The sequence below is a fragment of the Xenopus laevis genome, chromosome 2L (assembly GCF_017654675.1).
Source record: "Xenopus laevis strain J_2021 chromosome 2L, Xenopus_laevis_v10.1, whole genome shotgun sequence".
NCBI lineage: Eukaryota > Metazoa > Chordata > Amphibia > Anura > Pipidae > Xenopus > Xenopus laevis.
In genome coordinates, this window is record NC_054373.1 from 125,501,296 (window position 1) to 125,521,393 (window position 20,098).

At 38.5% G+C, this 20,098-nt stretch overlaps 1 protein-coding gene across 2 annotated transcripts in view; it reads right to left on the reverse strand.

Moving 5' to 3' along the window:
* pcca.L (propionyl-CoA carboxylase subunit alpha L homeolog) overlaps positions 1–20,098 on the reverse strand; it is a 261,425-nt gene that overhangs the window by 101,423 nt on the left and 139,904 nt on the right. For both annotated transcript variants that reach the window (XM_041582406.1, XM_041582407.1), the window contains exons 17-18: positions 5,378–5,488; positions 1,170–1,272 (exon numbers count right to left, since the gene is read on the reverse strand). In XM_041582406.1, the coding sequence (XP_041438340.1) occupies positions 1,170–1,272; positions 5,378–5,488 (214 nt within the window). The remainder of the gene's footprint in view (positions 1–1,169; positions 1,273–5,377; positions 5,489–20,098) is intronic.

Here is a 20,098-nt window from a genome sequence, read left to right on the forward strand (position 1 = left end):
GTCATACGGGCTAAGAATCACAGAAAATATAGAAAAATCACTCACTATTTAAAACTACAATACCAAAAGCTAAGTGACAAATTTATCAAAATTCAAGATTATTTGTTCCACAACAAAACATGACCACCACTATTCTGTCCACGTTTTCTTAAATACGTTTGTGTTTGAGAATTAAAAACGAAATAAAATTATGTGAGATTTGTTGCAAGCTTTTTTCCCAGTTTTTTTTCCTGATCAATATGTAAGTCAGGCACAGGATGGCATCTTGCAACTCTTTAATGCCACTGTTTTACTTCAGTAGACAGTTGTTTTATATAAATATGCCAAATATGTCATATATTAAAACTGGATATGATTTATTTCTAGGTTATAAAACGCTGTGTTCATAAAAGCTGTGGTTTCAAGAACTTGTGCCACAGAATATGTAATATCAAAATAAAGAAACATTCAATTAAGGAGTTTTAGTGGATATTCAGACGCAGCCCTAGGAATGCAATTAAAAACACAGCTACACATTTTACAAAAAAAAAATAAACCAAAACAAAAATGTATAATCTGTAATCTTAAAACCCAGAAGTTACATTTTGAATATGGCTACATGTTTAGCCAACTCTTAAAAAATATGAAAGGGAAAAATAAATGAGAGAATTAGAAAAATACTAACTACAGCCAATATAAGCAACACATAGGAAGTTCTGCGGGTAATAGGATTTACAAACGCAAACACTGCATTAGTGGGCCCACGAGACACTATGATGTAGCCACATCTGGAGAGCCTAAACCGAAAACAGTTGAGCCAAGCCACCGAACTTTAAAATTTAATATTTGGCTGCTGTTTACAATACCACACATTGCCATAACAGCACTGGAGAAGAATGCAAGATAACATGCCTTTAGAAAATGTATGTTTAAATCCACATTATTACTTAAAATGTATGTGATACAGATTATACACTTTTAACATCAAATAAGTAAATTAACATTATGGTTCTAGACCACATATTTAGATACATATATAATTTTGCAGCTCTAGTAAAACAAGAATTTCAATGGAGGTTCTTTTTCAGAGTTGCCCTCATTATTGGTAGTTTGCACAAACATCAACATATGAAAACAACTTGTCATTCAAAAAAAAAAAAAAAAACATATTTTTCAGTATAGGCACATACCTTGTATTGCTCAGAAACTGATGTGACCGTCTCTGCAAAGCTACATATATTGATGCAGCACTTCCAATGAGTTCATTTTGTTCCTCACATGACAAAGTGTGTCCTATTAAAATAGAAGATCTATACTTATTAATTTAAATCAGTACAGTCTATAAATCTGTGCATAAAAGTCTGTCTATTGCAAATTTTTGGTTAGAATTCAGCCCCTGTATTACACAACATCAGCAGTCAAATGTTTATTAGCCAGTGATCCATTAACGCTTTAAATGTTCAATATGACCTATGTGTACTGACAATGTGAAATACTCCACAATCGCGACAAAAGGGAGGGGCGGATATGGTTTAATTAAGTTAATTAAATTCCAGCAGCTATTATGAAGTGCTATTGTTTGGGTAATCAGGCATCGCAAATAGACAGAACAACAAGAGTAAGCTTCTAGTAGTGCCATCAACTGCCATCAAGTAAAAGAAAACAAAAGATGCAATTACATGGCAAGTAAAACAATAGCTGGGAAAGGCTACAAAATTGACTATTATCAAGCACTCATCAACATGCACTACAAAGGCATTCAGAATTGGTCCCTTTATCAGCAAGTTTCTATACACCACAATGGGCTGCATATATCCAACAAGCACAAAATTCCAGAGACCAAGGCTGTTTCTGGTGTGTAATTTAAAGCAACACCAGCAGAATTTTCATTCACATTAACCATCCCTTGAAACTAGACTAGTCTATAACTATCAATAGTAAGTGGCATAGAGTTCTTATTGAACCTTATATAGTAGTGTAATTCTGACTGTTGCCACTATGCCACTATTGGCACTAAATTATTGGATTACTGTGGAATATGCACATCCAAACCCCTTTGCAACCAAAGTATGAGCTAATTTAACCATGATCTACCTCAAAGAATAAGAACCAACTATTCAAGTGAAAGTAAATCTATTTAGTAAGATTTTTTACAATATAAATGTGAGTGTTGTCATAGGGTTGTCATTCTCATGTAACAGAATCAGCCATCACAACATCACCCGGTAGTGCATTCAACAACCTCACTGTCCTCACTGTGAAGAACCACCTACGTTGCTTCAAATGAAAGTTCTTTTCTTCTAGTCTGAAGGGGTGGCCTCTGGTACAGTGATCCACTTTATGGGTAAAAAGGTCCCCTGCTATTTGTCTATAGTGTCCTCTAATGTACTTGTATAGTGTAATAATGTCCCCACGCAAGTGTCTTTTTGCCAGAGGAAATAATCCCAACCTTGACAGTCTACCTTCATAATTTAAATCTTCCATCCCCCCTAACCACTTTAGTTGCACGTCTCTGCACTCTCTCCAGCTCATTTATATCCCCCTTAAAGGAGAAATCAACCTATGGGGGAAAAAAACCCTACCTCCCACCCCAGGTAGCCCTCCCTCCCTCCTCCCCCCAGGCTAACTACCCCCCGGGGAAGATGCCCCATACTCCATACTTAACTCTCTGCGCAGAGCGAAGTTCCAGGAGTCCTTCTTCTGGCTCCTCTGTAAAATGACTGAGAGATCAGTACTTCTGCGCAGTCGGAGCAGTTTGCGACAACTGCGCATGCGCAGAATTACACACAGAAATTGCCAATCTCTCAGTCAGCTTACAGAGGAGCCAGAAGATGGACGCGTGGAACTTCACTGGAAGAATCTGCGCCGAGGGGTAAGTAGGGAGTATGGGGCATCTCCCCGGGGGAGGGGGTAGTTAGCCTGGGGGGAGGAGAGAGGGAGGGCTACCTGGGGTGGGGGGGTAGGGTTTTTTTCCCCACAGGTTGATTTCTCCTTTAAGAACTGGATTCCAAAACTGCACTGCATACTCCAGATGAGGCCTTACCATATATAAAAAAAATTAGACCCAAAGAGTGCTTCAGTGATTTAAGAGACAGTATAGGGCCAAGAAAATAATTGTATAATTATTTATTCATTGTGAGAAAATCAAGAAAGTGGAAATCCATGTCCATAAGCTAACTTGGCTTCCCCTATAAAATGTACTGCTGCCACAGGAATACTTTAAGACAAGGGCAAGAAAGACCTTAAAGGGGCATAATACCTCTTTGTTCGAGATAAGTTCAATAAATATGCGTTGTGCTGAACAGACTTTTTGCCTGTTGTTTTTTAAAACATGGTCATCTAATTATTTACCTCACAATAATTAAAAATGGAGCAGCATTGATTTCTCTGTTTAGCTCAAGAGATTAAAAAGAAAACCATCAAGTTTTTGTGATAAAAAAATGTATTTAGCACAAGCCCTATTCAATGAAATGTTGAACAAGGAGGTATTCTATCCCCATAAATCACTGGCTAGGTGAGGTTGATAAGAAATAGAGTACAGAGCAGCTGGAGGCCACTTTACCCAAAATATGCCTATGACTGAAAAAAATAAAAGATCTGAATGTTTCCATAGAAAGGTGCTTAAATGTTGGAAACAGCATACTACACACAAGGGATTTACAAGGGATTTACAAATACTGCTAAAAAATGTATTTGATAAATTAAAGTTGTCAGCAATATTTTTGAAAGAAATACATAAATGTATTTTATGTTTTCAGTATATTTAGAAATGGCATTGAGTAACTCAGACCAACTTTGAAAACACTGATACAGAGATGATTTGCAATTGAACACCAAAATCAAAAGGGGAAAGCTGCTGTTTCTGCTTAATGATTTGGCGCCCGATTGGCACCTTTTACAGTATATAAACCAAGAACAGGCACAGGTCAAGTTGTAGCTGCGGCAACAGGTCAAGAATGGAATGCAAAAATAAGTGACCTCTAGTTCCTGTCTTATCCCTTGAAATTAATGTTAGGAAACCTCACCCTAATCCAAAACTCACTTTTAGCTTTGTTATGAAAATGACACATGCTTTAAACTTACTTTAACTTTAAATCTCTGCAACCAACTGAAAAACATATCTTATATTACAAAACAGAGCAAGCTGGAAAAAAATGTTTTTTTTTCTCTTCATATTTCAACTTCTTTTGTAGGTACCAAATGTATCATGTAGCTGTTTAATAAGGGAATATTATTTTATGAAGTAAAATAGTAGAATTTATTCGAGTGTTTCTTAGGTTGTAGAGATGACTCCTATAATTAGATTGGGCACTCTGAGAGAAAGGCTAAGTTAGTCTACAACCGAATTCTCTAGAAGCAAGAAATTTCACCAAATTAAAAAGGGATCATGAAGACTCATTCTAAAAAGCCTGAGCACCCATTTCTAAGGGAATCTAAACACACACATTCACACACTTTTTGAAAAGTAAACATAATTTCAAGGAACTTTGCAATATGCATAAAAATATGCAGACTTTTCATTATTTGTAATGGTTTGGAACAGTTCCCTAAGCCAAGCTCCCTACTCTCTTGCTGATCTGTCGGACTACTTTGCTGAGCTGGCTGACTACTGTTACTGTGTATCAACAGCCAGCTGTCCTTAGACTGCATCCTCCAAACCCCACAATTCATTGCACGCGTGATTTCAATAAGAAACATCACAGTGCAATGCATTATGAGTTATGTAGTTCCTGCATGCTGTCTGTAAGCTGTCGAGAAGTTGTTACAATTTGTAACATCAGTGTTTTAGTCCCTCCTTCCCTGCCAGTATTTCAAATGATGCAGCAAGAGAAGAACTGTTAACCAGCTTGATATCAGCATAAAATATGGCATTTATTCATACTTTTTGAAGAAACAGATAACTGGGATGGGTATATTAGGGGTTTCTGTGTTAAGTGGGCCCCTTAATCAAATTTTGGTTTGGTAGCAGGAGTTCCCCTTTAAACTTCTTTGTGAATTAAAACACTATGCCTACTTCTAAAATAAAGTAAGCATTATACATGATCCCAGTTAATGCAAAGTAAGTAATGGTTATCCAACTGGAGGTCAGTGTGCCATATATTCAGAAGATGTTTATGGCACTTGACCTGTTCTTATTTATTTTACTATTGGATGAATTTGATAAAAGCAATTGTGGCTAATTGGCCCATCTATATGGAAAAAGTTGGGCTGTCCTTCATCATGTGTACTTTAAATATTTATTGAATTGTATTATCCCTTATCCCTTGCTAACTCATTTACCCTTGGATAATCAAATTACACCATATATTCTATTAAGTATTATTAAAACAACTGTTACATTCATGTGCTTTACTTTCTCCATATTCTCTTTTGAAAAGTAAATGAAAAAAAGACAGACCTTTAAATCCATCAGGATATACTTCAGGGAGAAATTTAGTAGTGATGTCTCCTTTTATAAAAAGAGGATGGGTAATGATTTCACGTAGTAGAGGAATATTGTGAGTCACACCTAAAACAAAAAAAGAGGGAGAAAACAAATATACTCAGGAAATCAATGCAAGGAATAGGTAATAAGTTTATTATATAGAAGGTTTTGTGTTTCTGTACTTGCAAGTCGTTTAAATTTCTCTTACGTAATTAATTTTTTATTAGGCCCAATGTATGTTTTTCTACTAGCTTTTATTTTAATATCAATATCAAATATAGACAAATTACCTTTTCGAGAGGGAGGGTTAAAGAAGAGTATTGTGTTAATATGTGTGAACCAATGGCTTAATTTCCTTGTCGTTACATTCCGCCAATTCAATTTCATATTAAATAGTCAGCTTGCTTTTCTGCAGCAAATAAACTGGGAAATATCCCAAAATGCAATGAACTGTTACCTGTAGCCATGCAATTTCAGTGTAGCCATTTATCAAGCCAACTTGCTCGATTAAAAGTGATAGAAATTACTTTTTTGATCTATGTTATCCCCTATAAACCTGTATTCCAATGTCCAAATTTGGAAAGATTGTAAATTTGTCATGGCATGGTTCTACTGTGTAGTCATTAAACAATGCTTTGCACACTGAAAATGTTGAAATAAAACTATATAGAGGTCAATAAGGCCCTCTTTATGTGGATCTAGCAATGCATAAACAATGGGGTTTTTTTACGTGTTCATTCCCAGTAGGAAAAAACTATTGCAGTGAAAAAATGTTTTGTAGTATTTTACCCCTCAGTGAAAAGATATTTGAAGACTAGCAAGTTTTTGGCCCATGGGATAAAATGGCAAACACGTTTTTATAAGAAAATGACAAGTGGAGAAAAGCTTTGATAACTGAAACTAATCATTAAAAAAAAACATGAAAAATTCTTATCAATGTAAATAATAAATTTGACCTGCTGGAAAAATGCAAAGGTGGACCCTTAATCAATCTGCCTTAATGTGTAAGATTTAACTGGATCATGCTTTAGGGCTGAAGGTAGATATGGGTTATCTATTTATTTGCTGCAATGACGTAAAGCCTGTTCCCCATGTGAACTTTACAAAAAGCAGCACTTTTAGTAACTCAGTAGAATAAAAAATAATTTCATAGGGCTCTTACTGACGAGCGTTTTTACCTGCGCTCCCCTGCGTTCAACTGCGTTCAACTGCAGGGGAGCGCAGGAATAGACGCATTCGATTTTTTCCAATGGGGCTGTACTCACACAGGCGCGTGTAGGCGCCGAACGCAGGAAAAATGCAGCATGTTGCGTCTCAACCTGCATTCGGCGCCTACACGCGCCTGTGTGAGTACAGCCCCATTGGAAAAAATGTAATGCGTCTATTCCTGCGCTCCCCTGTGGCTGAACGCAGAAAAACGGAACGCAGGGGAGCGCAGGTAAAAACGCTCGTCAGTAAGAGCCCTTACTGCTTGGTAAAACATGATTATAATTAAGTGGCACCTGAGTGTTGAAGACATATTCAGTTTTGAGGGTAAAGCTGCTGAGTAAGAGACTCTTCTATTGCAAAAGTATGATGGGAAATCCTTAGTTATAGGGGGTTAAGAGGGAAGAAACAGGCCACTTTACATTCAAGTCAACACAGAATGAGCCCCAAAATCCTCAGTGAGCAAAGATAATGCAGGCAAAAAATGCATCTTACAGACTCCTCAGAATTAAAATGAGAGTATGTTGGTTGGCCAAATGGGAAAGTGTAATAGAAAAGTGGACTGAAAATTGCACATACGGCACATATTTAAAAAGATACAGTTGAGATACACCATTATGTATGCTGTGTAAAATTAAGCATATTTATAAAGCAGTATAATGATTTTATGCAAATGTGTTGCAGAGTGTAAAACAAGGTCTTAATTTAGAAAAAAAAGCTGTGTAAAAACCAATGTTTAGTGCTGCTACTTTTTCCACAGCATTTTTCATCACTTTTTATGCCAGAAATTCTTAATTGGTGCTTCTAACTTTTTAAAGAAATGTAAAGTAATAACATTTTCAGCATACACACATTTTTTAAACACATCACTTTCTGTGATAGCAACAAAGTTTTATAAATACACCATGTACTTCACACCAAATTTAATACCAACTCTTAAAATATTTTGGGGGGGTAAAATATATTACACATCTTTACCACCCTATAAATTCAGCTTAAACCTGCAAACCTGCAGAATAAAGTGTAGCAGAAGCCAAAAGAGTGAATGTTTTGGGGAAAGGGTGGTAAAAATGGAGAAGCAGACTATACACACTTTATACACAAGTTTGATACATGAACAGAAGGACTTCATTCAATTGAATAAGTTGATATTTAAAGTTGTTTTCTGTCTGCCGTGGCCTTGATCTATCCATCCAGCAATAATTTGTTCTCCCCTCATGTCAGTACTTACACATTTATCTTCTGGCCACCCCAAACATCTGTTGTTCTGCCCAATTTTATAATTGTAAGATGAAAAAAGCAAGTTTATATTGCCAACTGTTATATCAATTTCTATTTTACCTTGGACTTATTAATAAGCATGTTGAGAGCCTGCAATCTGAAAGCCAAATAAAGCAAACAGACTGCAAGATTTGTGTATCATTGTATAACACTTAAAGGAACAGTAACACCAAAAAATGAAAGTGTTTTAAAGTAATGAAAATATCAAGTAGTGTTGCCCTGCACTGGTAAAACTGATGTTAGTTCATATAAACAAGCTGCTGTGGAGCAATGGCGGAAATTCAAAAACAGCTATATGGCACAGGATAACTAATGGATAACAGATAACACCATTAGACAGACAGAGCTTATTCGCTATCTGCTGTGTAACCTGAGCCTTTTCTCCTTTGAATGGCTGCCCCCATTGCTACACAGCAGCTTATTTATATAAGCAATAGTAGTGTTTCTGAAGCAAACAAACCAGTTTTACCAGTGCAAGGCAACACTGCATTATATTTTCATTACTTTAAAACACTTTTATTTTTTGACATTACTGTTTCTTTAAGTGTTGCCTGCCATTGTGTCTATGGCACTAGCATAAAAGGACTATACAGACTCTACAGAGTCTGCCATTTCAGCTTCTGCTTCAACAATGTTGTGCTGCACATTTAAAAGCAACACGGCCATGGAAGGATGAAAGGGAGGAGGAACTAAAAGTGTAAATACAAGACAAAATCTCAGTATAGCTTTGCTTTGTGAAAGAAATAGACCCTCTCCCTTTGCTAAATTAAAAGTGACTTTATTTTAATTTTGATAAAATTACCCCTCTTTTTGTATTTTTAAATCACTAAATATTTAAGAATGAAAATGCATTCCCTGTCCTTACATTCATAATATATAGAGATTTTTATCCCCAATAAAAATGGTGTTGCATAGAGGGAAAAAAATCACTATTCTCTGGACGATATAGAATCACTATAGCAAAAGCTGCTAAAACCAAAATAAAAATAATAATAATTTAGAGTATAATTTTATAAATGTAAAACTCATATCAAGAAATGGTAGCACAAAGAGAATTTTTACTTTCATCTCTGCAAATGTTTGGAATGTATAATTAACACACAGAAGCCTTGATTGCAAAAAAAAAAAAAAAAATTACAACCAAGCCATCTTATTTTTTTCTAAGCCACTCTCAGAATCCCGGGGAGATGAAGGCTGATGGCAGGGATCTCCTTGTCTGAACTGATTCTCCTAAATGATATGAATTTAAAGGCCTCCATGGGTATCTTAATTCATTCCAAATGATGTGCAATCGCTACTACAGTATAACTATTTAAATAAATACAATGAAAAAATAGATGATTATTTTGGAAACAGAGTAACAAGGTACAAATCTACATGTTCTAAGGGAATAAAATCGGCATTCTAATAATGAAATGCAAATTGGAACTAATTTAGCAATCTAATTTAACACTACAGCATGAAACAGTGCACATCCTGCTATTTGGTTTATAATCACAGAGAAAGAATATACGTATTATGGGGAAAAGATATTAAAAGTGTGATTTCATTTCTAATTTATTCACTGTATCACATTACAAAAGTAAGCTTGGCATCACAATCCTCAACAATATGGCATTTTTAGATCTAAAATATATCATGACTTTTGCAAAGATTCATAAGGTCCCCATCTGTGTGTGCGAATAACTTCCAGGCTAGAGAAATAGGCAACAGAGAACAGCTTGCTTTGGCTACCTGCTGTTTCCAAAACATTAGCCAGACATTACCACTAAACACTCACAGGATCAAGCAGAGGCCAGCAAGTAATGGGCTGCTTTATACAAAGTTGAGAGTCAGTTGAGTATCCTGCAGTCCTCCAGCTGCTCTTGAACTACAAATCTCAAAATCTTTTGAAATGGTTAGTTTAGGATTATGGTAGATATGGTTAATTATAGCTGTAGAATCAATAATTGCCAACACAAGGCCAAACAACATCTCTACTGAAATAAAAAAAAAGATGCTCCTATATGTGTTTTGTATTTATACAGGAAGGTGACTAATGTAATAAGTAAAAAATCACAAGTAAAAAAAATAATATTTCTGCCTGTATAATGACCTGGGACAGGTTCAACAGCTAAAACTATTTAATTAATTCTTAAGTCCACATTAGGTAAATACAATAATGACAACGTTGCAGTAGCCACACTAACAAGAAACTCTTTAGGTGTAGTTCTCTTCGGGCAGTAGCCAACGGGGAAATTTGTTGCCAGTGATAATAATGTACAAGTGAGGCCTACAAAGCTCCCAAAAATGCATCTCAATTGGAAAATAACTGAAATCTCAGCTGGTAAAACCAATGCATCAAGTCTTTCTTCTGAAGCAACTGATGTTGCCTAGGGAGGAAACGTTATGTTGGTTTTACCGCTGGCGTTTTCAGTTATTTCCAATATAGAAGCACTTTCGAGAGATTTTTTGCTCACAGTCGTGCATAAATAATAACAGGCTACAAACCTCCCCATCAGCCAATTGCCCTTAAGCTGTCCTCTCCTAAACCCTTCAAAATACTAATGTATCTAATTTATAATGCATTTCCCTGATTTTAAGGAATGTTTTCCCGCATTTTGCATCAAAATTTTGTCTTGATATACCCAAAAACTGCTTTTTTCCCCTCTATGAATGAAAAAAAAAAACTATTTTCAAAATGAATCAGTTAATAGTGCTGCTCCAGCAGAATTATGCACTGAAACCCATTCCTCAAAAGAACAAAAAGATTTTTTATATTACATTTTGAAATTCGACATGGGGCTAGACATATTGTCAATTTCTTAGCTGCCCCAAGTCATGCGACTTGTGCTCTGAGAAACTTCATTCACTCTTTATTGCTGTACTGCAAGTTAGAGTGATATAACCCCCCTCCCTTTGTCCCCTCAGCAGCCAAACAAAAGAACAATGGGAAGGTAACCAGATAACAGCTCCCTTACACAAGATGACAGCTGCCTGGTAGATCTAAGAACAACACTCAATAGAAAAAAACCTTCTCCCACTGAGACTCCTTCAGTTACATTGAGAAGGAAAAACAGCAGCCTGCCAAAAAGCATTTCTCTCCTAAAGTGCAGGCACAAGTCACATGACCAGCTGGGAAATCTGTTTGATCTTTTGAGAAATGGATTTCAGTGCAGTATTATGTTGGAGTAGCACTACTAACTCATGGGTTTTGAAAAAAACATGTTTTCCGATGACAGGATCCCTTTAATTTACTGAACTGCACATGTGCCAACTGGGTATGAGACAGAATGTGGCTATGGCAGAACCAGGTATTAATTAAGCACAGTATTCAATATGCTTATTACTTTGAGTAACTAAATTTGGATATTTGTTAGTTTGTTATATTTGTCTAAACAATGAAATTTAAAACACATTGTCCTCCAGGGGTTCTTTAAAGCAGCCATGAGACAAGGAAAAAGTTTCTAATTAAATTAGCCCAGTCAGTTAAACCTGTTGGACTTTTTATCTGTTAGCTTCAGATACAGGATGGAATTAGGGGAAAGGAGGGTTAATTTAAGTGGAGTTCATTATCTCTCTTCAAATTAGCAGAAGTAGAAGAGGGTGGGAATAAAGGCAATAATGAAACAATGATAAATTAGTACAGGTGTAGGATCCCTTATCCAGTGTAAGGCTCATTCGTGCACGAGCGTCAACATGGACGCGGACGCAGGCGCGTCGAAAACTGTCGCGCGCCGGGGTGGACGCGGGCGACGAAACGTCCGCTGACGCAACGGCGTGCGGCGTAATGACGCTAGCGTCCTCACGTTTGGCGCCAAAACATTACTTTAAAAAGACGCTCTGGGAAAGGATCCTTGCTTGGTTATAATCCTAGCTCCTGGATGTGACTTGATTTCTGATTTCTGATTTCGGCTTTGACCTTCGGCTTGTTTCCTCGGACTTCTGATTGACTTCTTCCTGCTTGACCCCTGCCTGTTTTTGGACTTCGCTTGCTATCTGCCTGCCCCCGACCCAGCTTGTTTCCGGTTACGCTCGAATTCTGCCCGCCTCGGCCTGTCCCTGACGATTCTTCTGCTTATTCCTTGGTACCTCGCTTCCGGCTAAATCTGGGACTATTGATCACTCCTTGTCTCCTCCCATCTGGACTTATTAACCCAGGCTTGACAGTATAACCAAGCCAAGATGGAGTCCAAGGAGGAGAGGTCGGTGCTGAAAACTATTTCCCAGCAGATCGCAGGTCTTGCTCAAGCTGTCCACGAGTTACAAGGCGGATATCAAGTTATGCAAGATCAGCTACAGGCTCTGCAAAAACCAGTGACTCATTCCCGTTCTGCTTCGGGTCCTTCCTTCTTGTCTCCTGAGGATTCTGGGGCCGGTTCTGGATCTTCCTCTGAACCCAAAGTGGCGTTACCCGACAAGTTTTCGGGGGATAGAAGCACCTACAGGACTTTCATTAATGGGTGCAAACTCCTGTTTACGCTAAAGCCTAATACGTATGCTACTCAGCACGCTCGGGTGGGAACAATGATTACCCTTCTACAAGGACAACCCCAAGCGTGGGCCCACCGCTTGATGGAACAGGACAGTCCTATCCTTGCTACTACTGAAACTTTCATTCAGGCTTTGGGTGCAATCTATGAGGATCCTCACCGCATTGACACAGCAGAAATTGCCTTGGGGGCCCTTCGCCAGAAACAGAGACCGGTGGAGGATTATATTGCCGAATTTCGGAGTTGGGCCCCAGACACGGAATGGAATGACAGGGCTCTAAAGAGACAATTCCGCATTGGGCTGTCTGACGGTCTTAGAGATGAGTTGGCTCGAGTAGGTATTCCAGATACCTTGGAAGAGTTGTTTCGGCTGGCGGTTCAAATTGACCGAAGACTGCGAGAGAGGCAGCTGGAGAAGGTGCCAGTTAATTTTTCACCATCTCCTTCATGGGTCATCCCGGTAGCTCCGCCTCCCATCCACCAACCAGCCCCCTCTGCTATCTCTTCAGAGTCTGAACCTATGCAGATTGGTGTGGCCCGGGGAGCTTTGACAGCTGAGGAGAGACTTCGTCGCAGACGTTTAAATCTGTGCTTGTATTGTGGCCAATCCGGTCACTTCCTCCGAGGCTGCCCAACTCGTCCTAAGGGTAGTACATCCGCTAAATCGTCTTCAGTTTATAATTCTTCAATTCCAACGAACTCTTTTGTGACTATTCGTCTTTCGTTACAGATGGGGTCAAGAAAGATTGAGGTTGACGCCATTGTGGACTCTGGGGCTTGTGGGTGCTTTATGAACAAGACTTTTGCTACACTGCATAATCTTCCGTTACTTCCCAAGCCCCAGCCACTCGGTATTAAGCTGGCGGATGGTTCCTTGATGTCTTCGGGCTCAATTCTTCATGAGACTCTGCTTTTTGTTGCTTCCCATGTTAAACATTATGAAGAAATAAAGTTTGATGTGATGGATTCCTTGTTGTTTCCTGTGATCCTAGGTCTACCTTGGTTGAAACTTCATAATCCTTCGATTGACTGGTACACCGGTTCTCTAATATTTAACTCTTCTTTTTGTCTTCAAAACTGTCAATCAAATATTCCCTTGAAAGAATTCATTCTTCTGGACAAAGGTGAGATTCAAGCAGTCCCTCCTGTGTATCACGAGTTTTTTGATGTCTTCGATGAAAAGGGAGCTGATTCTCTTCCTCCTCATAGGGATTATGATTGTCCTATAGATCTTCTCCCTGGTGCTCCTATCCCGTTTGGCAGAATCTATCCGCTTTCTGAGCCTGAACTTCAAACTTTGAAGAAATATATTGACGAGAATTTGGAGAAGGGGTTTATCCGAGCTTCTACATCTCCCGCTGGTGCAGGAATATTCTTTGTGGAGAAAAAGGACCATTCCTTAAGACCCTGCATTGACTTCAGAGATCTTAACAAGATCACAGTCAAAAATCGATACCCCTTACCACTTATTTCAGAACTTTTCCAAAGATTGAGTCAAGCTAAGATTTTTTCAAAGTTGGATTTGAGAGGGGCCTACAATTTGATTCGAATTCGCAAGGGAGATGAGTGGAAGACAGCTTTTCGTTCACGTTATGGGCATTTCGAATATACGGTGATGCCATTTGGTCTCTGCAATGCCCCTGCTACGTTCCAACATTTTGTAAACGATATTTTCCGCGATCTCCTTGATCAATTTGTTGTCGTTTACTTGGACGATATTTTAATTTTCTCTTCTTCCTTGGAACAGCATCGCGTACACGTTAAAGAGGTCCTGTTACGCTTAAGGAAACATAAGCTTTATGCGAAAGCCTCTAAGTGTGAGTTTGAAAAGTCATCCATTGAATTCCTGGGTTTCGTTGTGTCTGCTTCTGGGGTCTGTATGGATGTAAAAAAGGTGGATGCAATTCTTAAGTGGCCGCCTCCCAAGGATCGTAAGGGGGTGCAAAGATTCGTGGGCTTCGCTAATTTTTATAGAAGGTTCATTAAAAAATTTTCTGCCATAATCAAACCAATCACAGACTTAACCAGCCTCAAGAGAAAATTTTTTTGGTCTTCGGAGTCACAAGAAGCTTTTGAGAAATTGAAGACACTTTTTATCTCCGCTCCAATTCTCATTCATCCTGAACCCTCTAAGCCTTTTTTACTTGAAGTTGACGCCTCCGAAGATGCAGTTGGGGCAATTATTTCTCAAAGGTCTGGAATTAAGGACAGTGTTCACCCAGTTGCTTTTTTTTCTAAGAAGCTCAGTCCCACTGAAAGAAATTATGGTGTGGGTGATCGAGAGTTATTGGCCATTAAGTATGCTCTAGAGGAGTGGAGACACTTATTGGAAGGTGCGCTACATCTAATTTTAATTTTTACGGATCACAAGAATCTTGAGTATTTAAGGTCAGCCAAACGCTTAAATCCTCGCCAAGCTCGTTGGGCCCTGTTTTTCTCAAGGTTCCAGTTTCACATTACGTATAAACCCAGTTCTAAGAATGTGAAGGCTGACGCGCTTTCCCGGCAATTTTCTGAAGTAGAATCAACAACTCCTCCAGCTACCATTCTTCATTCAGGAAACTTTCTGCTTCTTCAAGCTTCTTTTCTCAAAAAGGTGGAGGACACCCAGCAGTCTGTTGAAGATTACCCTGATTCTAAGTGGTTACATGTAAAGGATGGTGTCCTCTTGTTTAATCAACGAATCGTGGTTCCTCCTTCACTTCGGGCTGAAGCATTGAGTTTTATGCACGATCATCCTTTAGCAGGTCACTCTGGAATAAGGAAGACGTTAGATTTGGTGAGACGGTTTTTTTGGTGGCCATCAGTGGTGAAAGACTGCATTTCTTACGTTCGTTCATGTGAAAATTGTGCCCGGTCTAAGATTTCTCACCTCAAACCAATGGGTCTTTTGAAACCTCTACCACCTCCAGAGGCACCTTGGAGTTCAATTTCCATGGATTTTATTGTGGAACTTCCTCTTTCCAATAAACATAATACTATTTTTGTGGTGGTGGATCGTCTCACAAAGATGGCTCATTTCGTTCCTCTCTCTCATCTCACTTCGGCTTCTGAGACTGCGGATGTTTTCGTCAAGGAGATTGTACGGCTTCATGGATTGCCTCGGGAAATCATCTCGGATAGAGGCACACAATTTACATCCAAATTCTGGTCTGCTCTCTGTAAAGCTCTGGGAATAGTGTTAATGAAATCCTCTGCATACCATCCTCAGACTAACGGACAAACAGAGAGAACTAATCAAACTTTGGAACGATACATTCGGTCTTTTTCTTCTTATTTGCAGGACAATTGGGTGTCAATTCTTCCTCTGGCTGAATTTTCTTACAACAACACCATTCATTCATCTACGAAACAGACGCCCTTCTTTTCTAATTTTGCATTTCATCCTACCATGTTTCCTGGCCTTTTTCCAGAAGTATCTCTTCCTTCGGTCCAGGATAGACTTACATTTCTGAGGGAGAATGTGGAGGTGCTTCAACACATGATCCGCAAGGCTCAACTCCAATTTAAAGTTTTTTCAGATCGAAGACGGGGAGCAGATCCAAACTTCCAAGTAGGAGACAAGGTATGGTTAGCCTCTACCAATCTTCGCCTTCCTCATCCGTCAAAGAAGTTTGCCCCTAGATTTGTTGGGCCTTTTCCAATTAAAAGATGTATTAATCCAGTCACTTTTGAACTAGAACTTCCAGGATCCATGAAGATCCATCCAGTTTTCCATGCCTCCTTATTGAAGAAATTTCATTCTAGTCCTTTCTCCTGCCAGCATCCTGTTCCTGCTCCTCCTGTTGTTTGTCAAGAAGGGATCGAATTTGAAGTAGAACAAATTTTGGATTCTCGGCTTCGTTGGGGGAAATTGCAGTATCTGGTCAAGTGGAAGGGGTTTTCGGTTGAAGAAAATTCTTGGGAACCGGTAGGAAACATCCATGCTCCGAGGCTCATCAAAGCTTTCCACAAGAAACATCCTGAGAAACCATCCAGAGGTGTCCAGAGGCCACCCCTCAGGGGGGGGCAATGTAAGGCTCATTCGTGCACGAGCGTCAACATGGACGCGGACGCAGGCGCGTCGAAAACTGTCGCGCGCCGGGGTGGACGCGGGCGACGAAACGTCCGCTGACGCAACGGCGTGCGGCGTAATGACGCTAGCGTCCTCACGTTTGGCGCCAAAACATTACTTTAAAAAGACGCTCTGGGAAAGGATCCTTGCTTGGTTATAATCCTAGCTCCTGGATGTGACTTGATTTCTGATTTCGGCTTTGACCTTCGGCTTGTTTCCTCGGACTTCTGATTGACTTCTTCCTGCTTGACCCCTGCCTGTTTTTGGACTTCGCTTGCTATCTGCCTGCCCCCGACCCAGCTTGTTTCCAGTTACGCTCGAATTCTGCCCGCCTCGACCTCGGCCTGTCCCTGACGATTCTTCTGCTTATTCCTTGGTACCTCGCTTCCGGCTAAATCTGGGACTATTGATCACTCCTTGTCTCCTCCCATCTGGACTTATTAACCCAGGCTTGACATCCAGAAACCGATATCCTGAAAGCTCCGAATTACGGAATGGCTGTCTCCCATAGACTCCATTTTATCCAAATAATCCAAATTTTTAAAAATGATTTCCTCTTTCTCTGTAATAATAAAACAGTAGCTGGTACTTGATCCCAACTAAGATATAATTAATCCTTATTGGAAGCAAAACCAGCCTATTGGGTTTATTTAATGTTTACATAAATTTCTAGTAGACTTAAGGCATGAAGACCCAAATTACAGAAACATTCGTTATCCGGAAAACCCCATTCTGGATAACAGGTCCCATACCTGTACTTTATAATGGAAAAATTAAAGAAAAGACAAAGGACATTTTCCATACAACACAACTTGCTTAAGTCTGCACATAGGTTTATAATGTTTCTTTAAAAGAACAGACAAAACATTAATAAAATCTTTATTTATTTGGTTCATGCTTAACATAGATGCATATTGCACCTTAGTCAGTAAAACACTGTATGGCTCATTTACTATTGCTGAACTAACGAGCCCTCAGGAGCAAGTAAAAAACCCCGGGCAAATTTTGCAGGGCCTGTAACTTGGATGGAATGCAAAATTGATCTGTCGGTAAAAAAAAGACTGACAAAACAAGATATTGTTATGTGCTATGTTGTACAGGACATGCAAGGCTATACTTTGTGAATGAATGTGGAAGTGCTATTCTGACAGTATTAAATCAGATAAGGCGATAACATTTTGCAATTATGGAAGACTGTTAAAATGGATTAAATATATTTATTGTATATACAAGAAAATGTAGGCAATGATAAACTAAATAGGAGCATATCTGACACAACAGGTATTTTTATAACACAAGGTAACTACTGCCAAAGTAATCATAGCTACTGCATGTCTTGACTGAAGATTGGCTTGGGGTTGCATATATCTAACAGTAAGTCTGCCCGTTTCACAGTTAAAAAGTAACTTCAAATGCAAACACAGCAGCAGCAAAGAAATTGATTCCTTAGTAACCAACCTTTTGCAAAATATTGTGCATGCATTTTAAACCCTAGCATCAGTTTGTCTGGATTGATTTACACCAGTCTGTATTCATCTCTCTTGGAAACATAAAGGGGGATACTTGGCTGATGGCAGTACATTATTATTTGTGCTATGCAAGAAAAACAAAAGTTCTCTTGTATGGTCATAAAAAGAAACAGAGCAGCCATTCCTTTGGTGAAAACATAGTTAAGGCTTTGCATGTTAAAAGCACATAGTATACATGCATATGCAGTTAATTAGTAGAGTAGTTTAAATACATGGGGAGGGACATTTATCAGAGGTAGAATTTCGAATGCATGTGAATTTTTTTTTTATTCTAATAAATTTGAATACGCTTGAAATTTGTTTGGCAGGTTATTTAAGAAAAAAAACTGAATATCTAAAACTCAGAATATCTAAAACTCAAACTAATATTATTGACCCAAAAACTTGAATCAAATTCAACTAAACTCTAATCAAGTTTTTTCAGAGAAGGCTATTGACATCTTCAAATGGGTGACTGGGCCTCTCCCATTGACTTATACATGAACACGGCAGGTTTTAGGTGGTGAATAGTCAAATTCAAATTATTCCCAGGGTATAGGTTTGGATTATTCCCAAATCAATTTTGACCCAAATTCTAATTTCCTATTTAACACTTAAATCTGCCCTTAAAGTCACTGTATTATTACACTGTAGGTGAAACCAGGACTTTTTTTCAATTGAAGATAACCTGTCTGTCGTGAAGCTAAACTGCCAGCATGTATGAACAGGAATGCAGAGGGAACTAAACAATTCTGGTAAAATATAGATTTCAAATTGCAATAAATATCCTTACATTCAGTTTCAGTAGCCCAATGCTAAAATGAGTTGGTTTCCAGTTGCTGTTGAGATTGATTTAATGCAGGCACTTAATAATGACAGCAACTTATAATACAAGGCGGGGATTGCCATATCATCCCATATCCATGCACATGTAGACTCCACATTGTAATCTATATTCTGTAAAATATATAATTGTAGTTTGACCTCCAAGCACATAACGGCTCTGTTGTGCCTTCAGTGCAAGTGTTTCTTAGCAAGATGATCATATAGGGGCAGATTTATTATGTTGTGTAAGTGTGACTTCCACAGGAAACAATGTGAAATAACGGCTGTTTCACAAAAATAAAACACACCTTGATAAATTCACCATTTATTTTAAGATGCTTTTTACACCATTTTGTCCACTAATTTCATTTTACATAGCATAATAAATATGCCCCATACTGTATGCTCTAGGACAGGGGTCCCCAACTTTTTTTACCCATGAGGCACATTTTATAGTAAAAAAAAGTTGGGGAGCAACACAAGCCTAAAAAAGGTTCCTGGGGGTGACAAACAAGGGATGTGATTGTCTATTTTATAGCCCCTCTCATCTTTGATGATCAATAACAATGCAGTTCATTCCTAGTATTATATAAGCCAAAAAAGTTTTTCATTGGTAATTTCATTGCCCTAGCAAGCTGTTTCTTGCCCCTGTGAAAGCATGGACAAAAAAAGATATAGATCAACTTCAACTACAGATTTATAACAACTTTGCCAACTGTATTGACTTCTAAATTGATCTGGTTTCATGGACTGTCAGAGAGGTGTGTTTTTATTTTGCTTTGATTCTGTGGCCTGGATCAAGAGGTTTTCTACTGTCATTCCCTGTAGGTAGAGATAAATACCATGCTGAAATTTTTATCTAAACCCATAACACTGCCCCCATCATATAAGGTCTTTTTTAAGGGGACTACTGTAGACCCTCAACTAAGTGGGACCTCCAGGCTAAATAGGAACTGCTCACTTGTGTCTTAATACATTTTCCCACAGCCTGCTAATTGAACAGAGCATAATTTAAAAATCTATTAAAACACTTGTTTAATGTGCCATGCTTTTTAATTGTAATATTATGAAAGACTTGAGTCTGTAAGAGTGATTTACACGTGGCTGACAACTGGTATGCAAATAAGTTCTTTCCATTTCACTTAACACAATTAAATTTCTCAGCAAGTTAAACATATTGAAACATGGATTCACAGTGGAGCTTGTAGGACTCCAATTAAGTCGAAATTGATAAAATTCAGATTTATGTTTGAAACTGTCAACCCTATTGAAACCAAAGCAGGAAAAAGACCAATTAACGCTGCATTTGCTTAGTGTTAGTAAATAATATGTTATCTAACACAAATGC